Source organism: Anopheles gambiae, chromosome 2 (genome assembly GCF_943734735.2).
Source record: "Anopheles gambiae chromosome 2, idAnoGambNW_F1_1, whole genome shotgun sequence".
Taxonomy (NCBI): domain Eukaryota; kingdom Metazoa; phylum Arthropoda; class Insecta; order Diptera; family Culicidae; genus Anopheles; species Anopheles gambiae.
In genome coordinates this window covers 5512336-5534752 of record NC_064601.1, presented here as the reverse complement: position 1 = coordinate 5534752, position 22417 = coordinate 5512336, and the positions used below count along the sequence as shown (strand labels likewise).

At 48.7% G+C, this 22417-nt stretch overlaps 2 protein-coding genes across 9 annotated transcripts in view; both read right to left on the bottom strand.

Moving 5' to 3' along the window:
• Positions 1-1314: 1314 nt before the first annotated feature.
• On the bottom strand, positions 1315-7916 carry LOC4577218 (uncharacterized). Of its 4 annotated transcripts, none has more exons than XM_061646878.1 (6): positions 6871-7916; positions 5124-5783; positions 4778-4842; positions 3538-4712; positions 2967-3468; positions 1315-2816 (listed from the first exon to the last, which is right to left on the bottom strand). In XM_061646878.1, the coding sequence occupies exons 2-6, from the start codon at positions 5749-5751 to the stop codon at positions 1572-1574; spliced, it is 3615 nt and encodes a 1204-aa protein (XP_061502862.1). In that variant the 5' UTR covers positions 5752-5783; positions 6871-7916; the 3' UTR covers positions 1315-1571. The 4 variants fall into 4 exon arrangements, with proteins under 4 accessions (XP_061502862.1, XP_061502863.1, XP_061502864.1 ...); XM_061646879.1 differs by lacking the exon at positions 6871-7916 and adding an exon at positions 6306-6827; XM_061646880.1 differs by lacking the exon at positions 6871-7916 and adding an exon at positions 6425-6827.
• A 3444-nt stretch (positions 7917-11360) lies between these two features.
• The window catches only part of LOC4577217 (homeobox protein unc-4), a 63861-nt gene continuing 52804 nt past the window's right edge, over positions 11361-22417 (bottom strand). For all 5 annotated transcript variants that reach the window (XM_061646908.1, XM_061646910.1, XM_061646909.1 and 2 more), the window contains exons 4-5: positions 15771-15910; positions 11361-13767 (exon numbers count right to left, since the gene is read on the bottom strand). In XM_061646908.1, the coding sequence (XP_061502892.1) occupies positions 13413-13767; positions 15771-15910 (495 nt within the window). In that variant the 3' untranslated portion in view covers positions 11361-13412. The remainder of the gene's footprint in view (positions 13768-15770; positions 15911-22417) is intronic.

Here is a 22417-nt window from a genome sequence, read left to right as displayed (position 1 = left end):
CCGGCATGGGCAGCGCTAGGGCGGGGTAGTAGCGAGTGCACGTGCAAGAAAAATAACCGGAAACATCTGGCCATCCTTGTTGCGAGGGCATATTTCACACACGGGTGCAAACAGGTAGGGAATAGGTGACCCGGGGGTAAGTGTGTGCGTATGTGTGTGTGAGGGTAAACCGATCGACCATTGAAGAAATGCAGCATCTCCCACTTCATTTCGGAAAATGTTGCTATCCTTGCAGACATCCCGAATAACAAGCGGAACGGAATTTGTCGCGGCCAAAACAGAAACAATCGACAGCGGAAACAGCCGCGAAATGGCCGGAAATTGTCCCAACCTTTGTAAGGGGGAAAACCCAACGCACTCGGAACTTTTGAAGAGAAGTGGCAGGAAGTGTAGTGCAGTGTAGTGCTGGCAAACAGCAATTAATGTTTCGAGCCGTCGCGGACCGGTTTGGTGTTGGTGTGGAGTGTTTGTGTGCAGCAAACGGAGCAACTCAAATGGATGGAAAACAAAACACACAACATACCCAAAGGGAGACGCGATCGCGAAGCAAGCACCGGTCGTATCCAAGGCAACAGGAGCAGAGATGAACGTCTACTGACCACTGTCTGGCAGCGTGAGTTGTTCCGAAGCGTTCGTTACCATGATGACCACATCTCGTAGTCGCGGGTAGTGCGAATACCTTCCCAAGCAATGGGGAAGACGGCGCCGAGGGTACACCCCGGGGGTAGAAACCCATTAAAAAACAGCCAACGTGCAAACGAATCAATGAACACGGGCAGGGTATTTCCCGTTCATTGATAAATTCTGCCCCCCTCCCCATCTCATTCAACGACTTTCACGTCGGGTACGGGCAAGCTGCCACGGTACGCCTTCGACGTCCTGTTCGTTTTTCCTGTGGTCGCATTAGCGCTTTTCAAAACATAAACAACAATCCCGTACCGGAGTGCCGGAGAATTTATTGCCCCTCGTTTGGTCACCTGTGGGCAGGTAGAGGGACTGGCCAGCTGGCTCCAGGTGACGAATCCACGTCCACACCACTGTGGTTTGTGGTGTAGCGCCGGTTTTATACCCCGTTTTTTCTCCAACGAGTGGGGGTTGAAAAAGCGTGTGCCATTGCTGGTACACGGAGAGAAAATGCTCTTGTTATTTTATGACACTGTTGTCTTTTGACCCTTTTTTGGTGTAGAATAAGAAAGACACAGTAAAAAATGGTCCTTGGGTTTCGTTGAGGCGCGGAGTTGGTTTTTACTACGGCGCAGGATATCCTGGTGGTGTCGATCGAAGGGGAGAAAGGTCGCCATGGTACGCCACTGGTGTCATAACAATTGATTACATTTTATTTCGCACAGTATCGCACAGTACACTCTAAAAGCTAATGCTTTCCGCTTTCTATTTCATAACCTATGGTCACTTTGAATTGAATGGCAAAACAACACAAACCTTTGGGGTGGTTGGTTCTTGGAACGTGTAAGCGTGAAATGATCTGACGCTGACAACTAAACAACTAATCTAACAAAAAAGCTTATACACCTCCATGTATCCCCACATGCAACGAAAGTTCTCCCGCGTCCTCAAAACTTCAACAAAACGCTCTCCGTCTTGGAGTACACGCTCCAATCCTTGCGGCGCGCATTATCGTACACGTAGCGCAGGGCCATCGCGGCCGACCCGGGTGCCGCCCCGGACACAATCAGCTCCAACTTGCGCTCCTTGTCCAGCGTGCTGCTGAGCGACGTGTAGTAGGGCACCTCCTGCGGCGCCAGGATCGACGAAAAGTGGTTCCGTACGTGCGCGTTCAGGTCGGCCTCCGCGTCGAACGTTTGATCACAGTATTCGCACAGAAAGATGGAGGAGCCCCCAGGAGCCAGTGGTCGGTCGGATTCGGTCCCAGTAGCTGCTGTGTCGGGCGAACGGACGCGATGCTTCGATTTCCTCGGCATCTTGCGCGTCGCCGAGACCTCACCTTCCGGGGAGTCATGGACTTCCACCGGCTCGACGTAAAACAGCTGCCTGCCACCAGTCTCCTTGAGCGTGAGCGGTGGCTTCGGGTACTCTTTGCTTTCCGCGAGAAAGATTTGCAAATTGTCCGTGTTGATGTTGTACGCGGCCGAGTGGACCTCCTCGTGCCGGCTGCGCTCATCGTCGTCCGCGGTGCGGTACGTGCAGAACGAGCACGAACGGCCCACGGGCGCCCCATGCTTCGACTCGTGCTCCAGCATGTGAGCGTGCTGCAGGAAGCGGGCCGGACAGCGGGCACAGTAGTACATGGTGGTGGGCCCGGGGTCGAGCAGTCCGGCCGTGTCGAACGCTGTGCCCGTCCCCGCCGCCGGACTGTTGCTCATGTGCTGCTCCAGATGCTCGGTCAGCTGCTCGACCGTTGCGGCCCGAAACTGGCAGGAAATGCATTCCAGCTGCTCGCTTGGGACGGCCGGCGCCACCGTCCCACTGTCCACCAGGACGGTCGAAGGCATGAGGGCACCGTTGAAGTGAATCAGCTCCGTGGCCGCCGGGTCCTTGTCGAGGATTTCCACGATCGGCTCCAGGGTGTTTACCTCGTCCAGGCTGAACGGTGCCAGGGGCGGTGGAATGGACGAGCTGACGAGGGCATCGATCGATGTGCCGGTGCCGTTGCCGGTGGAGACGGTCGGCGGATGCACCACGTCCTCGATCACGTACACGGAATGTGGTTGGTTCTGTTTGCTATTCCGTGGCAGCTGCTGACCGTCGGCACCGTCGGCGAGCGCCGCGGGATCCTCCCTTTCCGCGTTCACGTGCTCAATGAAAACGTGTCCATTGTGCTTCAGGCGACAGTGTCTCTGTGGAGCAAGAGAGAAGCATATCGAGAATGGGTTAAAGCGAGAGCACAAGCACTGGATGACAGGAGTAAGCATGCAAATACGTCACAATCACCACGGATTAGTCACCGTAACCCAACTCCCTGTGTGTGTGTGTGCGCGCGTGTGTACCTGAATCACATGTTTCCAGTTAGAAACCTGATGACAATGGCCACAGCGATACGGTGCACTGTGGCGCCAGGTACCGGTGGAAGGCACCGCCAGCCCGCGTGTGTGTGAGCTACCGTCACCACCCTCTCCGGCGCCCAGTTCCAGCGGCGGCGGTGGCGGGTGGTGGTTCGTTTTATCTCCAGCACCGCCAGGCGTTAGTAGTAGTGGTAGTAGGGGTGTTCCATTAGTAGTAGTACTAGGCATATCGTTGTTGCTAGTGTTAGCTGCACTTTTACTAAGGCTACAGTGGGCCGCCGAACCCGTCGGTGGCGTCGGCGTACTACTGGAGGAGGGTGGTGTAATGTTATTGTTTGTCGTACTGTTGCCACCGCCGCCGCCGGCCTTCCCGTACGCTTCCTGTTCCATTGCTTCCTCTAGCTGCAGTTGAAAGGGAGAGGTGGCCGCCACCATGCCAGCATGACTGTTTGTCGTATGCAGCAACAGCTCCTCCTTGGTCGGTGTACTGCAAAAAAGAGACCAGATTGTTACTCCACACTGAAAGCAGGATCCGAGAATCGTTGTATCGACTTACCTAAACTCACAAAATTGACATTTAAAATGGTCGCTGTCGTCCGCTTTTGCTGACGTCTCATCGTGCGCTGGCTTATCGTCCAGCAGCAAGCTGAACCCGGGCATGTTGGCCAACGCATTCAAATCAATGTTGAACGCACTGCACGCCGCCACCAGATCCGACATGCTGCTCTCGTTGAACGATTTGTTCGGGAAGTTGGTCGACTCCTTCGCACTGCCACTACCACCGGCAACAGCAGCAGCAGCAGCAGCACTACCACCTCCTGCTCCTCCACCACCACTAGTATTGTCCGTTATGTGCATCAGCGTGATGTACTTGTTGTACTTGGTGTAGTTCCGCCGGCCCGTTTCGTCGTTCATCAGCACGCCCGCATTCTTGTGGCTCGGGTCGCGGATCGTCTTCAGCCGGATGTGCTTCGTAATGTCCCAGCGCCAGTTGGAGCGGTACGAGCAGAGCGAACACTCGAACGGTTTCTTGTTCAGGTGGCCCACGATGTGCACGTGAAACCGGGACGCCGTCGACGCCCAGAACGAGCAGTGCGGACACTTGAACACCCGCTTCATCAGCCCGGTCGCGTTCGGATCGTTGGAGGCCAGTTTGCTCGTCACCTCGCCGTACCCGGGCGCCGTCTCTATGCCGCAGTACGTTTCCGATTTGCTCTCCAGGATTTCTACCTCATCGTCGTCCACCTTGGAGCTGGCGGAGGTTGAAGCGTTCGGGCGTGCTGCTGGTGTGGCTGAATCCGCACCGAACAGGTTCGCTTCGAGCAAACTTTTCCACATCTCGTTCGAGGCACTGTCGCCGGGGTCGCCCGTCTGGGGGAAAAGATTCTGGTTCGATTCGTCCATCGATTTCTGCAGCAGCGAGGTGATCAGGTCCTCCTTGTGGGACGCTGCAATGTGGTTCGCTAGATCCAGCGTGGACTCGAAGCTAAGCTCGCAGAATGTGCACTTGGTCTGGGGCGACGACGACGGTAAGCTCATTGGGGATGGTGGGTGGCTGTGCCCCACTGCCACCTCCGGTGGCATTAGCACCGACATCGGTACTGGCTTTAGCAGCTCCTTTTCCGGTTTGGCGGGTGCTAGGGGAATTAGGTTGGGGATTGGTCTGGAGCGCTTTTTCGGCACCGTTTCATTGTCTTCGGAGGACTTGCGGCCGGTTTTGTGGGAAGAGTCCTAGGAGTGAAGGGAGAAGCTATTAAAGGATATGATCTGAAGTGGTGAAAATTGGGGAATCTTACCCGTTCCGGTGATGTCACAACACTCTGCATGCCATCCATCTCGGGCTTGATTGGGGCCTTGAGTGCTGCACGGGGGAAAAATGAAGTGAAGTAGAGGAAAAATTCAATATTGGAAGTACAGTAGTAATAATACACTTTGTTCGTCATCTATTTCGTTTCTGGACCGCTATCACGCGAATACAATTCTATGTCAAGAAAAGGTTTGTTTTGGTTTGACCTAATTATCCAATAGACTCTAAGCATACTGCGATATTGCCCCCGCGTTTGACCCAGAATGTACCAGGTGTCGTGACCTCCATCCCGTGCCTACTTCGATTGATATAGCTCCACAAAATAATCAATTTACCCAAAATAGACGAAGTCCACGTTTGTTCGACGTTCCTCAGCAACAGCGATGGCAGCAGAGATGCAACAAGTTGCTGCGTATACGCACCACTCACACCCAGCGCATCCAAAACTTTGCTCGCTGAATCCTTCTCGGAACTGTTCTTTTCAATCACCTCCCGTCGCTCTTCACTATTGTCCAACGGTGTCGCACCTTTACTGCCCGACTCCACCACCGGTACGTCCGCACCGCCGTGCACCATTCGCAAGTGGCGTACCAGCTTCTGGTAGTGGCGCGAAGCGTACACACATCGTTTGCACTCGTACACACTAATCTTCTCCCCGTGGGTGTCACGTAGATGCGTCAGATAGCTGCGGGGGTTTTGCGTAAAGTAGCTGCAGCTGCCACACGCGTAGTTGCGCTTCACCTTACACTGTGGCAGCCGTTTCTGCTCGCCGTGATGGTGGTGTGGTGCGTTATCGGAACCAAGGCTATCAGCAGCAGCAGCAGCAGCAGCAGCAGCATCGATAAGTTTGGTCTGTGGTTCGCGTTTGACGCGTCGTTCAGCAGCAGCGGTAGTAGTAGTGCTGCTGGCCAGTTGCCGTTGCGCTGCTAGTTTGCCTCTGGTGCGTCGCACCATCGAGGGCATTGCGATGCTGGTGGAAAATCGGGCAGGTTGTCCTGGAAGGAGAAAAAGAAACCGTATGGTGTGTTAGATAATGGAGTGCTAGTGGAGAAGGCGGATATCGGGAGCACGTTCCACTTAGGAGAGGCCACAGAGCGACTCGTTCGTACCATTGTGGTTGGCGTTACTGTTTTTGTGTAGCAAAATAATGGTAAAAACATCCAAACCGTTCGGCACAATTGACCGAAGAAAACACAATCTTATTTACACAGTTTTTGTCCCCCCCCCTAGTTCGCTATCACTGGCTGTTCTCATGTGTATGTGTGTAGCTCTCCGTGGTGTCGTGCTGTACGTGGCTGACATTTGTGTTTGGCGCATGCGCAATAGAAGTTCCGGAGAAGCGGACGGACACCCTGCATCAACAGCTGATGGGAGGGTGACAGCCGCCGTACGCGCGAGCGATAAGGAAGTTTGTATTTCAATTTCAGCGCTAAACGCTTGAACGGTTGACAGTTTGAGAAAAAAAAACCGTTGCTTTAAACTGCGTTCCAGCAATCAATAGAGCGGTTTGTTGTTACCTTACAATTTATTCATTTAAGCCTCTCACGGATGTCCCCTTTTCCGAGGGCGGTCGTCCGGGGAGGACAAAATTACTCCCGTGCTGCTGCCCCGTGCTCTTCAAGGCATAAACAATTACCAATTTAATACACATCCACACACGCGCGCGCACACACACACATCCGTTCTCGATTGCCGCGCTACTTAGGCGAACAGGGCCGCAAAGAACGTCTAGCTAAGCGGGGTACACATGATCAGTACGAGCGGTCGTCAGAACGCCAACTAACGCGCGCGAAGGCTAACCAGAGACATTCAATTGAGCGGCAGTCACGTGTCGCCCTCTGCCGCCTCTGCCGTTCTCCTCTGCTGCCCTTCACAGGCACACGGACACAGTTTAAAAAAGCAAACCCCGCGTCACCCGCCGCTGCAAGATCTGCATGCGCTAGACGAGTTAGTAGTAGATCGCACCGACTACGGGGGAAGATATTTAAACAGATGAGTCGTTGTTGCTTCGCTGCTGCGCCTTCTCGCTTGCGTTGGTGGGCCGTGCAAAGCAGGCAAGCCAGCTCTTTCCCGAGTACCCACCATGTGTATGCCGCCGTTACTGCTTGAGACTGTTGAGCTGCTGGATCCGTCTAATTCTAATCTCTGGAAACGCCATCCAACAGAAGAAACAGCTCTATTATAGTGTGTCCCGATTTTCCATTGCACAACAGCACACGTCACTCATCATGCGAGAGAGAGGAAGGGAGGGTTGACCACACACACCACTGTTCAACACTGATAAGAGCCGAGCAGAGACACGCACAGGCAACCACGGGGAGCCGTTTTTCTTCACTGGTGCAAGGAGAACACACTCTTAAGCTCCACAGCCTACTGCTTCGGTTGGCAGTGACAGCAGCAGCAGCATCTACAGCAGCAACACAGTTTTGTGTCACTACGACCACGACGTTTGCAGATGTTTGCGACTGGCGGCAGTTTGTGGGGTTTGGTTTGTGGGGATCGTTTTGTTGCTAAAAATAGCTCCACTAACTAATACGCTTCGCGTTAGAACGAACGGTCTTTTGCACAATCAAATCGGTCTAAGTATGGCGCACCGAACTCAGCACTCAGAATTCTAGGCTGCAGACAGTTTGAAGAGATGCAGACACAGACAAAACACACTCGATCACGTCGATCATCTCTCTTTTCGGGGGTTCGGGGTAGTGTTCAGACAGTGAAGATCGTCCCACCCCGTCGTTCGTTCTGTTTTACGCAGTTATACAACGCGCACTCTCGCGTACACAACACTTCTGCGCTGGGCTGGGCGGTAACAGTGCGCCAGACTATTCTAATGCAGCTCGGTATCGGCAGCGCTTTTTTCCATGAGTCCCCGTGTCACCCGTGCAGGACGGGGAGGGGGAGTGTACTAGATGTACTGGCACATACAGTCTCCGTGTGCGCGAGAACGCGAGAATGCGCCCGACCACAAGGCCCTGGCGATGCCGCCACCGCTAGAGCGCAGTTTGAGCGCAACGCTATTTTACTCTCTGCACACAACAAGTCGCGATGTGCATAGTTACATGCTCATCGCATGTGAGAGTGTGTGGCTGTACATATATGCACATGGCAGTGCCACCTAGCACAGCGAAAACACTCCGCGGAGATCTGCCCCTGCCCAGTGCGCTTGATTACGCGCATTTCTTGCGCACATGTGTGCGACGATGATGGGTCGGTGGAGGAGGAGGAGGAGGAGGAGAAAAGCGGAAGGAAATAGGGGTGGTGTGGCGCAGTATTGGAAGCATAAGCGCGTATCTGGCTCGGGGGATGTACGCTTGGTGCAAAACCGTTTCGTGCCGACGCAGCATTAGCGTTAGATTGCGCGGTACAGTCGGTTGCACGCAACCGGGTACACGTGGAGAGGCTTTGGAAAATGTAAAGAGTTGACAATGAGTGGAGGGCGTGATGCATTGTGACTGTTTGAACAATGCAATCGGAAAGGAATGATAAAATATTCACAAATTTAATTTAATAAAAAATCGCGTTAAATTCTGTCCGCGTTCCACTGTAACACACTGTACACTGTGTGGAGGGATCGTAAAACGAGCTGACCTTTGCTGAAAAGTGCAACCGGCGGAGGTTGATTGTGGAGGAGACGAACTGTTGTGCTTAGTTGAGATGATTGAAAACATTTGCTCCGGGGGGGAGGGGGGGGGGGTTGATGAGATCTTGCTCGATTCGAGCAGTTTGCGTCGCGACCAGGATGCTGTGAGTGAGCGCGAGCGTGTACTACGATCAGTAATAATTAATGATTGATTTTTGATCACTTTGTCGGCACATTTGTCAGGGGAGTCAAACACCAAAAAAACGCAATCGCAAACCTTAAAAAATAATTAATTACCCAGAAAAAATACAGGTTTGACACTCCCGCGGCTTAATTAATAGTGTTGTCAAACCGAATGTTCCTCCATCCAACCGAAGCACGATGAAAGTTTCAGTTCCCTTTTTCATGGTGAACCGTCGCTCCAAACGGCAGGAAACCCACAGCACACCCCGTCCGGGTCTTGCATTCGTTTTTTTAAACAGCCCAATGATTAAGACATTAGAAAATCATTTGAAGCAGCATGCGAAAGGTTACAGGGACCGAGTGCTGCTCCCACGATAGTGTTCGTGTTGTGCCACACGATCATCATCCGCGGGTCATCCGCGGGGGGGGGGGGGGGAAGGTTTCGGTTGCCGGCCCTTCCGGCGATATACACGGCACGGCGGATAATCAATGAGCGGAGATTCATAGCCGTGCAGTTTAATTTAATTTATCCCGAAACGCGAGCCCCGCAACACATCAATGAAAGAGGCGGGATACGATCGGCGGAGAAGAAGATCGTCGTTGAACTCTTAAAAGAAAAGTGGAAAGATTCAGCAGAACGGCTGTGGTGTGGTGTCGTTGGTGTCAATTGAAGTGGAAGCACCGGAGGCAACCGCGGAGTGCGGGGAAGGGATGGATGGAGAGGGGGACAAAAAACCGCAAGAACCTCGCCCCTCCCCGCCTTCTTCGCCCCATCTACCCAAAGCCCCGGCGTTCGGCATCAATCTCATTTACACTTGTTTATTATTTTCACCGAACCGTGCGCTCTGTTATTAAATATAATAAATCATCAAAGATCAGGTGATTTGAGACGATTTGATGTCCGGCAGCAGCAGCAGCGGGCTGGGGCAGGGCCAGCTATCCGGGCCAGTCGTTCCTTCCTTCGGGACGGGACGGAGCGCTAATTCGCTCCGGGGGCTGGTTGCCTTTGCCAACGGTGCCCCATCTTTCATGGTTTCCAATTTTCTTCACGCGAACAATAAGTTATGTTTCGGGGCAATGTTGCTGCTGTCTGGCCGGTTGTTCGCTCCTTTGAGAAGCATTAGCCGCAAGGGGTAGTGCTGCTTTTTTGTGTGCTCTCCTCTCCTCTGTAAAACCACTGGTGTGCCTTTGATTTGTGGATGTCTTCATTTAAGCGGTGCCGAAGGAATGTGTTGCTTGTTTGTTTCCTTCGCTGTTAGGCGCGTTTGTTTTAGGGCTTAGGACACGGAGGAAAGCTCCCTAAAATAGTCGATTCTTTCGAGAGAATATTCTCTATAAAAAGCTTCTTCAGCTTCAAGCTATTAATTAATCCCATCTCAATTATGACGCACACACGCACACACTTTTATCCAACAAAAAGAAATAGTTGAACACATTATATACCTCATTACAACTATTCTGCCTTATGTGAATGGGTTACAACATCATCCATTGGTGTGTAACACAAGCACACACACACACACACACAGGGCAAGTGGTTCATTATAAAACCATTAGCCCAACCGAAAACAATCCACAGAGAAGCTTGTAAAGCTTCGTAGTGATCCCGGTACCAAGCCAGAATTGAGGCCCGTGGATCCGTGGAAGTGTCTGGGACCGGGGTGATAATTGTGATGAGAGTTGAATGAAACGGAACACTGCCAACGTACTACAACGGCTTAATTTGGAACTAACCAAAGTGAAAAAGCCTCAAAATACTCTCTGTTGCAGCAGCAACAACGCAACGCAGCATGATCGTTAGCCATGTAAGGGTATGTTTTTTGGCGGGGTAATTTTCGGTAACACCGTGTTTGTGTGTGTTTGTGTTGCGTGTGTGATCCTTTGGCGCAGCGGGACTGGTTTTTTTGTGGAAGTCAGCACAGAGGATCAACTTTGTGGTTAATTTTATGTCGAAAATATCACCTTTTTTTTGGCTTCGCATCGCATACCATCTTCCTTTTTTTTCTTTCGGTCCCTTCAAAAGTCTTCTTTTTATGATGCATATGAAGTGTATGAAAAAGTAGCAAAATTAGGTAAACAAAAACCAATCATTCGAAGCGATCAAACATGACGAAACTTGGGTAAAGAGAGAGAGCATCTCTTCCGGTTAGATTTTGGTGAGTGTGTGAGGGTTTTTTTTGAGTCAGTTTTATATGAATTTTGTTAATGAATTAAGCTAACCACAATCCCGTTTGCCCCGAACGAACGAACGAACGAACGGGTCCGTCGTAATTTGATTGGTGTTGATTGAGAGGCCGGAGCGTAACGGTTGTTTGAGGTTTAACCTTTTATTTTGCCCGATGGTTTGGTTCGTGGCTTTGGCCACGGCTGTTTGAAGAGTGCCAGCTGGGCGTGTGTGTGTGTGTTGCACTAAGTGGCAGGTATCGGTTTAATGCGGTTTTTGTGGATTATCTTCCTAATGCTATGTTTTTCGATTTGGGGTTAAGCAATTCATTGATGGTTTCAGAGTAAAGGAAAGCATACACGAGGAAGATGTACGGTATGGAAAGGACTTTATGGTTAGTTTTTGGAAGCAAATGCCACGTATTTGGTTGGTTGCATGTCGCGGAGTCGTTTTGGCGTATTGTTGTGCAGCTCAATTATGACACCTTTGATTGAACTGGGACAACTTTTCGATAGCTCATTGTTAACCGTAAAATAGAACCAGCACTGCAGAATTGGAAAACTTTGCAATTCAAATTGCCATTCTCAATGTACTTATTTCTTTCGAACCATTTGCATTAAAAAAAAATCTGAACCCATTTCAATGTACATTATTTTGAATTGATTTATTTTTAAAAAGGAATCACATTTTTGGAGTACGCTGCTGACACAAAATAATAATTAAAAAACAAAAACCCCCTATACTCCTCAAACAACGAAACGTAACGTAACGTGTTGTTGCTGTACTTGATCAACTACTTTCCAACGCTTCCAGTTGTTGATGGTGTAAATAAAAAAAAAGCGTACGTAGTAATTCACTTACATCCACTTGGCAGTACAAATAAGAAACATGTTTGTGTTTTTGAAAAAGGTAACAAAATTATTTAAAGAATTTTTTTTAAATACACCGAAAAAAGGTCTAAAATTTACGTTTAATGCATAGTTTTGCAGCTCTCTGTGTGTGTGCTGCTGTCCCTGTCTGGTCTGTCTCTTTCATTCTATTTCCTTCTGTTTGCATGTTGTCGAGATGCACTGTAGCCAATTGTTTCACATACTTAGGAGTCATATCGGTTTGGGGTGGCGGTTGTATTCCTCCCTTCTTTACTTTACAAATGTCTTTTTGCTACGTATCGCACATTAGCTTAATTAGGGGACTATTTTGCACCTTTTTCTCTCTATTGCTGCAGTGTTGTATTGAAGATTTGCTGACGGCCGAAGCGATCCAACATTCTTCAACTTCAACCGTAGCTTCATATTGCGGTTTGCCTCGAACTCATACTGTAGTGTAGTGAGCATTACGAATTACGATGACTGATTATTATTTGTTCGATGTTTTTTTCTTCGATCTTTTGTGGTAAAATAATGATTCGCATGTTGTTGTTGTGGATAAGGTTGTTTTTCTTCCATTCTTTCTCTTCGATGATTCGTTTTTGTTGAAACTTTCGTGCTTCTCTTCAATTCTTTTACCTTTTCGCACTCACTTATTAGTTTTTAATGTGTTACGAATGATATTGTTTCATTTTCACATATATATAGATTCATTCTTTCGACCCATACGACACCCACACAACACTTTACAGTAGGTCTGATATATTTATATATTCTGGCGCACAGAACTTTGTGTCGGTGTGTGTCTTTTAATTATTAGTTTTAATTTACTTTACTCGGTATTTATACTTATAGGCCTCTTATTGTTGTTTGTGCTATGTACATCGTTCCATTTTCCTGATATCATGATAAGATGGGAACTCTAAATAGGGGGGGGGGGGGGGATCCATTTCGTTTGAAAACAAAAAGCTTCAAACTATTCTAATGTACACATATACACGCATACACACACACACACTCACACAGACACGCACGCGCTTATACAGTCATTTGTCCAGTTGCGGAATGATGAAACAGAAACCAATGTTCAATCGTTTAATTGCCCTAATAAAACTCCTATCAGCTGTGTTTTATTGAAACCACAACATGTGTGGTTTCGTTTTTTTTGCACACATAAAAGCTTTTGATCTTTTCATCTTTTTGAAATGGGACCGCTCAAAAGGGACATTAAACATTTTGGGATCGCTTTTTTCTAGCCTTGGTTTTTGTATAGTTTCGCATTCTCACTATCGCGCGTGTTTGCTTCGTCAGTTCTCTTTGCTTGCTACTAGCGCCACTCCGCATACGGTGGCGACTTGTCGAAGTACATGCATGTACGAGCGTTCCAGAGCCAACGGCGCTGTGTTTGTAGCGTGTGTGTGTGCGTGAGAATACGCCTTTGAACTAGTTTTCGTTAAACAATAATTACAGTTAAAATATTAATTAAAATAAATAATGCAGCTGTGTGAATGGTTTACACAAGTACACACAGTCCTGCGGGAGCGGGGAAAGCAGGGACAAGGAGATTCGTTGTGCAAACATTCGGTTCTACCTACTGGTAAGATTGCTTCTTGGAGGGGGGATTGGGAATTCAGGAATGAGGATAAAATTGCAATTTTCAAACTGGGAGCACTGTTTCGTCCGGCGCACTGACCGCACATGTACAGATTTTAGGAACACACCTTCCGACTTTCCACCCATCGCTCGCTCCCTCGCTCGGTTAGTGTAAGAAGGAATTGCATAGAACGCCCCATCATAGAGCACCGGCTTAGACACTGTCCGCCGTCCGGTTTCACGTATTGTTGTACAGCAGCGATTCTATGCTAAACGGGTTGGGCCTGATGCTGTTGCGCGGTGTGTCACTGCCGGCTCCATCGTCCAGCAGCCCGTCCCCGTCGACGCTGTCCCGGCGCTGCATCGAGCAGTCCTCCGGTTCGTCGCCCGACTCCGCACCGCCCACCACGTCGATCGGATCCTCGTCGTCGTTGTCGTTGTCGTCGTCATCCTCCGAATCGCTGCCCGAGTTGTTCCGGTGCTGGGATAGGTACTCGGCCTTCAGCGCTTCCAGATCGACGGTAATGCCCTTGGCGCGCAGTTTCCGGGCTTGTCGCTCGAGTGCCTTCGCTATCTTCTTCCGACGGCGGGCTCTGCACGGGAAGAGAGGCGCAAAGAGAGAAAGGATTGTTGTCCGGTTAGTTATGTGGAGTGTGGTGAAGTGATTGTTGTAAATACAATTATTGTTAATGAATCACACGCCGCTGTTGTAGGTAAAATGATTAATTATTCTTATCAAGAATGCGAGAGAATGCGCGAGAAAGCAGTTTGCTTTTGTTGCTTACACGCGTTGCTCACCCCTGCACCAACAGATGGCGCTACTGTACTGGTTTGGAGCTAGCCTGCTGCAGCACATTGGCTGCAATTTTGCGGTGCTTTTGGTCAACACTTTTCAACATTGTGCAGTAAATAGGTTTGCTTTCCATTTTTCAATTCCAATTTCAAAATTTATCTCCTTTTTTCCTTTTTTTGTAATATTTGTTTTCTTCATCCAAAACCGAGCATAAGCAACATGAAACATGTGTTTGCTCCTATTTGGTAGATAATAATAACAAACCAATGAGCAAATTTTCCAGCAACCAATTTATGATCACCCGGTTGCCGCCCCGCACGAGATGCAATTTGCTTTTGATTACAAAACACTAATTAAAACACCCCAATCGTGTCCCTCTCGGTTCGATTCAGCAGTTTTCGGCTGCCACCTGTCACCTGGTGGCCGTTTTTCAAGCGAGGGTGAACACCGTCGCCACCGCCGCCGGGTCGAAGGGCGAGAAAAGCGCGTAAACAAAAATGGAAAACACTTGCGCCATTTTGTGTGCGCCCGTGCTCGTCCTGTGGGCGAGGGTTGTCTGTGTTATTGTTTTTGTTTCCCTCCCCCGAGGGCGAGTGATTTTCCCCGCATTTTGAACGCGTGCGTTGGGGTTTGTGTAAAATGGCTCCAGTTGCTGTCATCGTTTCCCGGCCCGCGGTGTGATCCAGGGGGTTTTCAGCCGCCCGTGTGTGCTTCATTTGCACACGCATATGGCTGACGGGATGGATGGATGGAACGAATGGATGTCCTGATGTGCCTGGCGGGGCTTTTTGGCTAAATGTTGTGCATTAAATGGATGCTCATTGGTGAAAAATTAAGAAGGTAAAGGGATAGCCACCATTATTATCTGACTTGTTAGTGGTTTGGAAGGTCGTCCTTTGGCGAAAAAAGTGCGTTTCCAAGCTGTTGCATGTGTTCAAATGTGTTCTCGCAGTAAAAAACCACAACCAAAATAAAATGGAATCTACAGAAGCTTTCAGAAGCTTTTCATTTAATTGCTTGCAGCGAGGGACCACTTACCAATGGCAAAACTATATCAACTACACCCCGAAGCTAATAGAAATGCGAGCAAAAGCATTACTTTTATTCGGCTGCAATCACATATTTTTGCATTTTCGTGTGAAACAGCAACACAAACGCAGGATAAGTGCATCGTGCAAAAACAAAACAAAAAAGCAATGTGCAACAGGAGCTTAATCCCATTCGAACGGGCACACACAGTATCATCGCTTCAGTAGCTTGTGCGTACCCCCTCGATTCCCGGGGTTTTATGCCCGCTCAGTGGCTCAATCGTTTGGGCAGCAATTTAGTAAGCCTGTGAGGTGTGTAATAAATTTACCACCAGTCAATACAGTCAACCGCGGAACGTGATCGCGAGGGGGAAATTTCGGGGGGCAAAATCGAGCAAATGGATCCCCTGAAATGCTTGTGCCACTACCATAAAGAACTTGAAACACACTCTCCCTAAAGCACCCGTGATTGTAGTGACAAATTATTATGCCATTTGCGTTGCATATGCATATGCCGATATGCACTTCCCAAAATATGCAGCCAGACGAATAAAGCCAGAACAATAACAACCAAAAAAAAAAGGCAATTGTGTTTTGCAAGTGGTTACGGTGCCATTAATCTGTGTGTTGTGAGCAAGCGCGCTTGTGTGCGATGTGTTTAATGCTCTCTATTTGTGTCGGGTAAGTTTCGCTTTTTTTTTTAATAAACTGTTGCTAGTATCCTCTCCGATCCTCTGTTTTCTTGTGCTAGGTTTTTCTACAACCATAAACTTACTTTTCTCGCGCTCGCAGCTCACTTGGCGGGATCGGTTCACCGGAACAGGACTGCGGATGGGCGTTGTGTGCGGGTCTGCCGGGGCCTTTTTTGGTGTGCTCCTTTTTCCTCCACTTGGCCCTTCGGTTCTGAAACCACACCTGTGGAGAGAGAGAGAAAGAGAGAGGGAGGAAAGAGGGTTGAGAAAAAAGAACGGTCCATTTCGAGTAGAAATATTACAGTCTAATGAATAATAAAAAGCTCATCGTGTGACGAGAGTACATGAAAAATCTGTAACAGAAAAGAACTGTGTTTCAACTGTCTGTGTGTCTATGTGTGTGACTGTATAAATGAATTCATCCTTAAATTCTTCCCATTCCAAACTTCTAAACGGTGTGAAGAATGTCAGTGAAACGGAAAAAAAACCCCAGGGCGGCTCGGAGTTGTCCGGCTCTCGGAGGGCTTCATGTCGAGCCTTTACGAACAGTAAATATACGTATTAGCTCAACCATCGGCCATTAATTATTTGGTCCGGAACTGCCGCCTGCCGCGCGCGGCAGTTCGGGATCGGACGATTTTCGGTTCTTTTTTTTGTCGATGCCCTGAAAAAAGAGCCCAAAAAGGGACGAGATCCTCCCGACAAACAGAACGAAAAAGGATACGCAAGGGAATGGCGGGCAAACGAACTACAGGCAAAAAAACAGGGTAAGGGATTAACGTGTGTAACACTTGACTTATGATTTGTTTTTTATGTGTTCCCATTCCCATTCCGCCGAAGCCTGCTTACCAAGCATCAAGCGCAATTGGACGGCAGGCTAGCACCTCGCGCTGTGTGCGCTGATGGCTCAATTTGTTGGCACCGTTTGCCAACAACGCGATCCGACACTCCGGGTTGCGCGGTAGAAGTTGAGTTGAAGAGGCGAGAAAATGAACCACGACAAAGGGAGAAAAGGTAAATGCTCATGTTTCTGCTTGTGTCTTACCCTTCGAAGGAGTTACTTTTTAACGTAGAGTTTCGTTACACAGTTATCACGCGCGTGTGTGTGTGTGTGTTGGTTGGTTGCGGTTCCTCACTTAAGGAAGAATTTATGTACACGAATTTCCATTGTCGCTTGGCCACGTTTCATTATGCAAAGCCCATTAGCAGTTGTTGGACAGAAGAAACGCACACACACACAGACTGAAAGCTGCACCTTGCCGAGGCTCTTAATCCTACCGAATCGAATTTTAATATAAATATTACAAGCTAAAGTTGTAAGCGACAGCGCAACGCAGAGCTGCCGGGCAAATGGGATGTTTGGTGCATGTTTGCGCCATTTTCTAGCCCATTTACAAGACCCATGCGCCGGATCTTGAGCACGCTACGTTACACCTTGAAGAGCATACATTTTACCGCGTGTACTGCCGGTGTACAAGCTAACGATCTGCTAGCATGCAGTTTCGAGTTGGGGGCTTCTTTTCTGTTTAACAAAGTACACTTAATTTACGGCTGATAAAGCCAAACCCGGAAGCGGTTAAAATTTCATTACAATGAACCTTACTGTGCGGCAAATGAAACGAATTATTTCGAAAGCAAAAAAAGCAAAAAAATACAGGAACAGTCAAGCCGTCAAGGGACAGTAAAATTTATGGCGATCTTTTGATGCTCTTTCCCCGGACCACTGCGAAGATGTGGCTTTTTAGTGTCAAAAAGGGAACAGGGCTCGTTTGTCCGATTCGAGTGGGTCGTGGGGTTGAGTGGGCCTTTCCCTCACGGTCGATTTGATCGAACATGAGTTTTTCAAGGATCTTGTGATAAGAAACCGGGTGCATATTGAGTGTTGAAAAAGGGTCAGCAGGCTTGACGGATGACATCACGCCGCATTATCGACAAGGAATATCGAACATGATGAGGGGAACGTTGAACAGTGCGAAATGTGTTGCGTTTGTTTAACCATTTCCTATCGCATGCAAATAAATGTGCAGTGCAGGAGTTTATTTGTGTTTTAAAATGCATTTCTGTTGCTTCTGTTAAAAGGGCCACCCCCTTTAGAGGATGATAAAACTGTTTGAACGAAGATAAAGCATAAATGAGTAAAAATCTGACTGTGCTGTGTTCGTAAACAACCAGCGCGCATTGCTTTGATTTTGTTTGTAAACTGGGAAAAGGGTGATCGATCGAGCGAACGGTTGGTGGCAATAGTTTGGCTTTCAAAAACGTCCCAAGAAAGGTCACAAAGCTACAAGCGCTTCCCATGTTTTGTTGGGTCAATTTCCCTGTTTTCCTTTTTGTTCTTTCAATGCCCATCAATCAACAATAATCTAACAACCACTTGTTCACTCTCTCAAAATCACAGCAAATCGCCTCCTGCTGGGCCTGGAAAGTGGCAAACAAATTGTTGCAATTGTTCGGCTGGCATTGCGTTTGCACCATTACGAGTGAGCTTGTTAGTGTCGGAACAGCACCGTCGGAAGCTGGAAGTCGTCCGCTAAGCCGAGAGCCGCCGAGCAAAATAGACAAACCCCCATCCCGTTGTGCCGGCTAGACAAAACGACCCACCATCGGCAGCGTTTGAAAGCATTTGTGGCTGTTGGCATTGAACTTCCGGCGCGAAAATGGTCGGCCCTTGTTTTTTTTTGTGCCAGCCAGCCGGAGGTCACACCTGCGGTTCTGCGGCCGATCAGAACGCAGACGCAGCTATGACGCACGTACGATCGTGTACGATCGTGTGCGAGGGGAGAAGATTTTGTGTGCAATTTTCCTAACGGTTGCTGGCGAGCTGGGGGGGGGGGGAAATTAGCAGCTGAGGTTACTAAAGCGGCTTTCATCTCTAGCTTGCGTAAATTCGACACAGCAGGTCGGCTTAATTTTCACCTTAAATAGATACATTGAACCTGCGGAGGTTAAATTGGATGCTGTAGCGTTGGTTGAGGCGGAGTGTAAGTGTACGATGTAACTCAATCCACAAGCTCTTTACCGGTTTTGTTTACCAACGATTGAAACGATCGAGCAGGACGATTTCGTTCGCACGATGTACATCTAACGAATAGAATACTTTAAATGACCAACTCACAACGACACGCGCCAGTGACAGTGTTTGAGCTACTTTCATGCAAACAATCTTTCGGACAAGCAACTACCTTCAACTTGTTCAGTCACTGTACGTGAATCTATGCACCAATGGCAATCCCCTTTCGAGACGGGTGAATCTATTTTCCTGTCAATGCCGGGCCCAACACCCAAAAGGAATTGACTTGATTGCAAGCCACGTACGCAAATGCTGACAGCAGAAGCAGTTTGATTTATGGCACATTTTGACAGACCATCTTCCAGATCCTTAAGGCAAGGCGACCAGGGCAGCCGAGCCATTGAAAGACAGTCGGGGGAGAGGCGAAAAAGCGGAAATTTAATACTTCCGCCTCTTGGCTTTGATAAAGTGGTACGCTACACCGCGCGACACCGTCTTTTGCAAAAGACGGTAAGTTGCCCGTTTCCCGTCCTTCGGGCACTTTAATTGAAGTAAATATTTTCTTCACCCTGCCATTGTCCGTCTAAATTGGTTGCTGCCGTTGCTGTACAAAAAAAGAAAGAAAGAAGGAAAATCACGTTGCATTCACAATCCGAGCCCTTTTGGTCTCGTTTTGTGCTCTTTTGTGACCCTTTAACCGTTTGTCGTCCTTTGGAACGTGTGTCCTTTGGAGAGTGTGCTAAACGAAATAGCATTGGTTGCTCCCTTTTTAGCTCTCCCTCTCTCTCTCTCCGCTCCTAATGCCTGTCACTTGGCGCTCAGGTATAGCACACAAACAGGCGCCAAATGTGTCCGGGGCCAGCCTTGGACAAAGCATCATCCTGCACGGTCGAGCAACGGGGACCGAAATGGGCTGGTGAATGATTGATGGTGATTACATCCGGCCGTCCCCGAACAAGACACACACTGACGCTCAAATTTGAACACACCGATATGCGTATTGTTTTTTGTTGAATTATTTATTACACCGCTCCAGCCTTCCCCACCCCGTTCACCCATCTAATTCTGATGTGTGTGTGTGTGTCTGTGCCACGTTCCAAGGCTGCTTCAAGGCTTAAAAGTTGAGCTGTAGTATCCTGGTGAATGGGACTATCGTCGTGCGTTTCGTTTGTCACCATAAAACACTTGTCGGGACACTGGCAATGGAGCCCAAAGGAAGGTGGTGGGGCTCCATTGCCGGTGGTCTAATTTGTTGTCCTGAAAAGTGTCTCCAATTTGGAAAGGAACTGGCGACGGTTACAGGCAGCGAGTGTAATTTACAAGGTAGTTAGGCCCGTAAGAAAATAGCACAGTAAATGAATAGAATTGATCGATAATTCAGGGCAATTGAAATCGTTCACAGTGGAATGGCATTAATAGTTGAGTAGAGTAGAAACTGAATAGGAGCCAAATGTCTAAAGTCACTTGTATTTCCATTTTTCGCTCGTTTTCACACAAAAAAAACACCATTAGAAGGAATAATTTAGGTGAGACATTGACTTAAGACCAAACGATCGTTCCCGACCAAAGTGGCAGATGTACACCATCCTATTTCACACCTATTTTTGATGTAATTTTTATGCACCACAGTCACATCGCACCCTTCGCTTTCCAGGGAAGCGTCAAGGGTCATCTTTCTGGTGCAGCAAACCCCCGGCGCAGAATAAATCGTTATCTATGACGTTTGCAGACCAACAATAGGCATCGAGGCGGGATCGAAGATACAGAATCACAGGCCTGCCTCAAGTTAACTGCCGACAGATTTGAAAGGGGCAGGTCCGAAATATGTGACAACCGCAAAATGATTCGAATCTCGTATTCGATGATTCGTCACCGCACACATCTGGGCGATATTCTCGATTGTAGCCCGATGTGTGGACCCGGTGGACAGCGTTATCTCGACAGCATTCGGTGCGGAACGGGCTTTATTAATATGGAAATGGTGTAATACTTTTGCGCCGAAGGGAGCATTGTGTGCTGATAGTATGTGTGTGTGTGTGTGCTTCTTCTTTGTTCCAGCATCCCTTGTTTTGTGTGGGGGAGAAGAAGCATGAAGGCACTCCAGGCAAAAAGGCAAACTATTGGAGAAGCTGTGAATTCACTGCACATAGGAGAGGCAAAAGTCACACTGGTGCGTTGTTTAAACTTCCAACCACTGTGCCGTTCCTGTCGGGAATCCTGTGGGAAGCGTTTATCAAAAAACTTACCAAAACTTACCAAACACAAATGAAAACAACGATTCGTTCGTTTATTTTTGCACTTTTTCTGGAACGGAGAGGTAATCACATCAAAACTATGGCGATACAATTCCCATAGCATCCCCCCCCTGTATCTCGAGGGGATACATAAATACATGCAGCAGCAAAGCGGAGACAAACTTCAATCCGTACGACTTTCCAAACTGCACCGTACTATCTACCCAGACTCCAAAACAGCAAGTGCGAACATGAAGGATGCGCAAAAGATGAGGATAAATTACGCACACCGGTTGCGTGGCCTGCCACGTTGCCCTCCCTCGTGCGCACCCAATAGCGCCGGAAGGGATCGGACCGCTGGACGGTGTCAGAAATCGGTTACAACTTTAAATCGACTTCGCAAAATGATTTATTAAGTGTTTTAATTAATGAACACACCGAGCGAACACCACCGAGGGCTACAAGTATGTGGCTACAGTGCCAGGCGTCATACGGCGACCATCGTACAGGTATCCCGATGGGGGTAGAGAGGGGGGAGGGGAGGAAGGGGATGAGGAAACCCCAACTCGAGGCCGTGGCACACGGATTTCATCTTCACCGAAAAGGGTGCCGAAAAGGGCAGCAAAGGTGAACACGAACGGCGTGCTGTTTTGAAATTCCTCTCCGCTCCTTCCAAAAGAAATGCCTTCCAGCTGGAAGATGTGATTAAAAACTAGCCTCGTTTCGAGCCTTTGCGGGAGGGGGAAGGGAGAGGGAGACTGTTACAGTGGGCAGAGTAATAACCTTCACACAACATTATTATAACTCTGGAAACTATTTAGCAGCAGCACTGGGAGGGAGTGCCCCAGCAAACGGGGTAAGCCCTTACCCATGCCTTATTTGGCTCGTTTGAAGCCGTTCTTCAAAATTAAGTTGTTAAGGCTTCGGTTTCGGTCTCGATTAGCACGGGTGAGATGGAAGTAACAACAACAGCAACAAAAAACACCCATACCAACACACGCCTTTAGAGGCTGGACTGGAAGCCAAAGGCAATGGAAGCACGGTAAAAATCATTAGCTTCACGCTCATTTCAAAAAATCCCAACGGGCGAACGGAACTGTGCTGGCTGGCCGACCGACCGAGAGAGAACGCCACGGTGTGCGGCTACGAGGCAAAGTTCTTCGCGATTGGATGTGTTTTTTGTGTGTGATCCCTCTCTCTCTCGCTCTCTCTGTGTATGTCCGAGAACGGTACCCGTAAAGGTAATTAATTTTAATCAATTTTCTATACCCAAATGAAACCTCCTGAATGTGCCGAAAAAATTTTCGATTTTTCGAACCCCACCCCACCCCGTTCTCAGGTGGTTTCCCTTCTGTGCAGGTTCTCCGGGTTCTGAGTGGAACAGAAACGTTCTCATTAGTCACACGTACGCGCTGCCAGCCAGCCATCTTCCGCGGAGGAGAAGAGGATGCAAAAGGGTGCACGTTGCTATGGAGCCCAGCGCAGG

Coding starts and splice junctions, on each gene's coding strand:
- LOC4577218 (XM_061646878.1), bottom strand. CDS start 5,751: ATGCCCTCGATGGTGCGACGCACCAGAGGCAAACTAGCAGCGCAACGG. Junction 4,843..5,123: donor GTGGACTTCGTCTATTTTGG/GTAAATTGATTA, acceptor TCCCCCGTGCAG/CACTCAAGGCCCCAATCAAG. Junction 4,713..4,777: donor TTGTGACATCACCGGAACGG/GTAAGATTCCCC, acceptor CTTCACTCCTAG/GACTCTTCCCACAAAACCGG.